Below are 6,000 nucleotides of genomic sequence, written 5' to 3'. Positions count from 1 at the left end.
ATGAACAAACTTATTTTCATCCCTATTTGAACGCTTCGCAGCAGCAATGGCGTGAATGCACGGAATTTTGTCGATGTCAAAAACACAGCAACTGCAATGCATGTTTTTCAAGTGAACAATAAACTTGTTAATGTTGTCCTTCACCTCAAACTCGTCTTCATCAACTTGGAAAACGTCAAGTTTCATTGCATCTGAGAACCTTGATACCAACTTCTTCACTACTTGCGGCGTGACAAGCTTGTCATGTTTAGCAGCTTTTTCACGTCTCTCATGAAACCACGAAGTCAAAGTTAACCTGATTGTCTCAAGAAGATAAAGAACTGGCAACTCTCGTGGTTCTTTCAACATCGAATTAAATGATTCAACAACATTTGTTGTCATAATATTGTAACGATTTGAAGGAGCATAGGAACGAGCCCACTTTCTGAAATCGGCCTTTTGTAAATTTTCAGCCAACTTAGGATTTGCATCTTGAATCTGGATGAATATTTTAGCAAACTCTTCACGAGTATAAGCAATGGCTGCAGATTCAACAAGTGGCAAATATGATTGACCCTTGAAACTTACTTTGATGTTGTTTCCAAGGTGGTATTTGCAGATTCCATGATGTGATGCTGGATACAACTCTGTAAGTGCTTTTGCAATGGACGATGCATGATCAGAGACAAACACCAAATCTTGGGCATCAAGTATGATAGTACGAAGACACCTAAAAAACCAATTCCAAGATTTATCATTTTCTGAATCAACAATAGCAAAGCCTATCGGGTATAGGTGATGATCTCCATCTTGTGCTGTAGCTACTAATAAAGTTCCTTTAAATTTCCCCTTCAAGAAGGTACCATCTACTGCAATCACTCTTCTCAGCAAATCAAAACCTCTTATCGATGGACCGAATGCAATGAACACATATTTGAATTTAGTACCAGAATCCATCTCACGATAAACAACTGATCCTGGATTTCTTTCCTTAGCCATGAACAACCATTTTGCTATGTTGTGGTAACTGTCCTCAGGAGTTCCTCTAACCAAAATCTGAGCTGCCTCTTTTGCTCTCCAAGCTTTTTTGTATTGTATATGAACACCATGATCTAATCTAACTCTCTCAATTATCTGTTTTGGCTTGAGTCCAGCCTTCTTTTCTGCAAAATGACTGCAAATAAAAGAACCAAGCAGTTTTGCAGTGGCTTGCCTATGGTTCGCATTCCTGTACGTTGGATCACAATTGTGTTCTCCAATATACTTAATCACTACAAAGAAATCAGATGACTTGAGCTTCGTTGCACGCATCTTCCAGTTGCAACTAGGATCGACACAACCCAATATCAATCTCGTTCTGTCTGACCACAAAGATCTGAACTCAAACTTGAACTCAAGTGCAAACAGCCGCATCTTCATCCTCAACTCTGCTTTGTTTTTGAAATATTTCCCCTCATGTATATAATCAGTCCCTTGAGTGTCATGTGAAAAACCTCTAGGAATACCATCATAAATCACTTTTTTAGCAGTTGAACAGGTATCAGTATGTGATTCAGAAACTGTGGCGCCACTTCCACTTGGTTCATGAAATCCTACATATAAAATGTAACAATTAGGGAATATCTCAAAAAGACTTTAGGATGACTTTCCTAACATATAGATATCAGACTTCATTTCACCATATCCTTCTTAATGCACAAAGAAAGATTCTAATATATATGACTCTATTCTTCACAGCAAGCACCTATTACAAAAAACACATATGTATTCTATGATTTGTAAGACATTGTTTTTTGAGTAAAAAAATAGAGCCAAGTTTACCTTGGTTGTTAGATAACGAACTGATGCAACAGATATATCACTATTCGAAAACTGAAAACCTTGAATGCATCGGTTGTTCTTGAAAGTAGCTGACAGAGTATTACTTTCAACATTCCCATAACCAATAGGCAGCTACATAAAAAACAAAAAAAAAACATCAAATATAAGAATGACATATTGATGCAGTAAGAAAACTACAGTGTATTCACTTACAGTTACACATAAACGATTCAACTCAGGGTCATCTTGAAACTTCCTGAAAAACGTCTGTACTTGACGATCATTTCGCAAATACATTGGTGGAGAATCTTCTACCATCAAATTCATCCTTGAAGAAAGCCTATAGCTAAGTTTGATATCATTCACTAAACAATCAAGTCCAAAATCTTCAATTACCATCTCAGCTAAAACTTTATATGTGATATTCTCATCTACTTCACTAAGAGATCCTCCTTTTTTAGAATCAATTTCAAAATCCCATACTCCTCTATCGTTTTGTTTCCACTCCCCACAAACAGAGTATAACTCAATCATAGTCACTAATCAGGTTAGAGATCACCTTGCAATTGAGGCTAGATCTCAATATGAATCGAGAGGAACCACTACTAAATTGAACTTGCGAATCGAGAGGAACCACTACCAAATTAAGCAGGATCGATCACTAAACTGATATCGGAAATAGACAAAGTTGACAGATATCACCGGAAATGATGGGACACAACGACGGAGCTAATCGTTACCGGAAAATCTCGTCGGAAAAGTTGGTGCCATCGTATCTCGTCGAAGAAATAATTGGAGTTTATAAAATCTTAACACAATTTGTGATTATAAAATGTAAGGGTAAAAGAGTCATTGTGTTTATTAATGAATGGTATTGATGGAAAAATAAGGAATGTGTGGTATTTGAGGAAAAAAAACTATTTGAGTGGTATTTTAGGGCATTTCTCTTTTAAAAATTGAAATTAAGGCAATGAGAATATATGTGTATTAACTGTTTAGATTGTACTGATGAGATGCACAATATCTTACCGAATTAAATATGTTTATATATGTAAAATTTAATATTTAAATGTATGATTTTAAGGTAACAAATTGAAAGTATTCCCTAAAATATAGGTTAGTTATGTAAATATTGGTTCGACGCTGAACCGTTGCTTTTTTTTTATGTAAATTAATTATAAAATAGCCATTATCTTCTTCTTTTAAGATCCGATTTCTGCAAAAATCACAACATCGAACATCAACCCATCACTTGATCTTGTCACGATTTTGAAGTAATTTTGTTTACTCTAATGTATCATCCAGCAATGAACAATTTTTTATAAGTTACAAACAAAAACAATACATCGTTTTCTCTTTTTTCCCCTCGACATTGTCACCGTTTCCAGTGAGTCACCACCGGCAATCACTTTCTCTGATGTCGTTATTGGTACAGTGAAGGGTCGTGAGGGAGAAAACTTGAATTCTCCATGAAATTTTGAGATTTTGTTCAGTTTAAAAAAAATATCCCATAACACATTGTCAATGACGCGGACTTTCTGATCCAGATCCAACATTTTCAATTTCGGGTTATTTCTCCAAAATTGACCCGATAGAGATATCCGATTTAATAATTTTGGGTTATTTTAAAAATAAAACCCGACCCATTAGCTTTAAATGTCTTATTTAACTTTAATGAATTGTTGTCTGGTAAATGACGCTGGGGACATTTTCGTCCAAAGGAGAAGTTGTACTTCTCTTTTACTAGTATAGGGATTACAAAGTACTAGATCAATGTTTGTTAGGGCTCACTCTATGATTTTTTATGTTTTTTAAATCATTTTGTATGTGTGTGACTATGATATATGATCTGAGTTATCCGTTCCCACTGACTCTGATATATGATAAACACGTATTATCATATAATTGAGTTCTTATAATTAATTTGCCAAAAAAATTATATGGTATAAATTGATATAGTGAGTTTGCTATAGAATTATGATTTATTAATATTATAAAACAACTGACAAAAAACATAATGTTGTAGATGTTGCAATATGTCTTATTAAGTAAATTTAATTTAAATTTAATAAAATTAGAAATAATAATATCAAAAGTTTGTTACTTTTTGTAACATATCATATTAGAAACATTGACCATAATATTTACAATCTTATCAATTTTAAATCTATGCTTATAATTCTGTTTCATATCAAATAAAAATGAAAGACAATAAATTTGACAAAACACAAAAAATTTAAATAATTATTAAAAAATTGGGCATTTTTAATTATTATAAAAATATTTAAGAGAATAAAGCATTTTTATTATTCAAATTCAAAAATTATATAACTGAGTTTTTTTTAAATAATAATTCAATTTACTACCTCTTAACTTATGAGCGTTATCTTTTGATTTAACAATATAACTTTTGAATAAATAAAAAGTTCTTGAACAAAACCGTATATCTCTTTAGACACGAAACTAAGCATGTTATATGGTCTCGTCCTAAGAACCAATTAACCCAACAATCTCTAGGTTTTTGTCAACAATTATTACCAGTTCCAGTTGAGTTATAGTAAGTCAATCATAAATTTAGAACTTAACAAAAATACAAACATAAATTTTAAAATACAAATTATGATTGATAACATTTTTGAGTTATGTTAATAATTTAATTTTCAATCGTATTAACATTACCTTAAGAGCTTTCCGTGTTTTCAATTATATTCACTTTCTGTATTAATTATAGATATTTTTTTTTTTGCAAAGTAATCTATACTATGAAAGATGGCCAATTCTCTCCATTTGAATGACATATCAACAGTGGATAGAGTGCCACATGTCTTTTTTTTTTCCACAAATGAAATATATTATATCATAAAGAGTTTACAAAGTGCAGAAACATTTTCATTACAACCATTGAGGCAAATAAAGGAAATTGAAACAATCTCGATGAAGGAGTGGAGAGTAACCAAGCTATTTTTAGACTTATAGGCTAACAGATAAAATCTGTTATGTCCCTCTTTCATACACTTGTTGTTGGCTATTATCCTTTTGATGAAACTCCAAAATGCACATTGCATTACTTTGACTAATAAAAAGACTTTAACTGTTGTTGAAAATGACTCTGACTCATATCTTCTAGGACTCGATATAATATATTCTATTCGCTTAGAGCATGTGCATCGCACCGTCCTTCGTCTGTCCTACATAATTAAAACGATTAATTTAAATCAAAATCATAGATTATACAAAGAAACGTTCCTAAAAACGGGACAATTTTTATGCGTCCCTCAGGACACGTGTCATCCTGTAATAGGATGTTGTTTTATTTGTAGGGTGAAAGGAAAAAAAACTCGACGGATCAATTCATTTTATCTTTCGCACACTCTCTCTTTACTCTCTCTGTATCGCGACGGCGATTAAACAAAAACTTTGGATCGCCTCCATCAAAGTGAAGATTTTGCAACGCGAAGGCCTCACTTAGTGTATCATCTTCCAAAATATCCAATTGTAAGAGGTATGTGTTGTAAATTCAAGAACGATTTTGATGTATNAGAGCATGTGCATCGCACCGTCCTTCGTCCGTCCCACTTAATTAAAACGATTAATTTAAATCGAAATCATAGATTATACAAAGAAACGTTCCTAAAAACGGGACAATTTATATGCGTCCCTCAGGACACGTGTCATCCTGTAATAGGATGTTGTTTTATTTGTAGGGTGAAAGGAAAAAAAACTCGACGGATCAATTCATTTTATCTTTCGCACACTCTCTCTTTACTCTCTCTGTATCGCGACGGCGATTAAACAAAAACTTTGGATCGCCTCCATCAAAGTGAAGATTTTGCAACGCGAAGGCCTCACTTAGTGTATCATCTTCCAAAATATCCAATTGTAAGAGGTACGTGTTGTAAATTCAAATCCGATTTTGATGTATTCTCGATTTAGGGTTTTTATGATTTTTTTTTTATTTAGGGTAAAGAGAAATTGTTTGGGGGATTCGATAGAATAGGGAAATTGTTTGTGGGTTTTGATAGATTAGGGCAATTATTTGTGGGACTCGATAGATTTGGGAAATTTTTTGTGGGATTCGATTTAGGGTTTATGTTCCTTTCGCGATTTAGGGTTTCGGGAATTTGTTTGGATAGTTTACTATGTGTTTTTAGATATATGATCTTTCTGATTTTTGTTTCGATTTAGGGTATTGGATTATTT

The 6,000-nt window shown here is 33.1% G+C and overlaps 1 protein-coding gene across 1 annotated transcript in view; it reads right to left on the bottom strand.

Moving 5' to 3' along the window:
• The window catches only part of LOC104759734, a 3,985-nt gene extending 1,651 nt beyond the window's left edge, over positions 1-2,334 (bottom strand). Inside the window, exons 1-3 of the mRNA XM_010482627.1 lie at positions 2,014-2,334; positions 1,860-1,932; positions 11-1,571 (exon numbers count right to left, since the gene is read on the bottom strand). Of these exons, the coding sequence (XP_010480929.1) occupies positions 11-1,571; positions 1,860-1,932; positions 2,014-2,334 (1,955 nt within the window). The remainder of the gene's footprint in view (positions 1-10; positions 1,572-1,859; positions 1,933-2,013) is intronic.

The sequence above is a fragment of the Camelina sativa genome, chromosome 17, assembly GCF_000633955.1.
Source record: "Camelina sativa cultivar DH55 chromosome 17, Cs, whole genome shotgun sequence".
NCBI classification, from domain to species: domain Eukaryota; kingdom Viridiplantae; phylum Streptophyta; class Magnoliopsida; order Brassicales; family Brassicaceae; genus Camelina; species Camelina sativa.
This window is presented reverse-complemented; position numbering and strand designations above follow the sequence as displayed.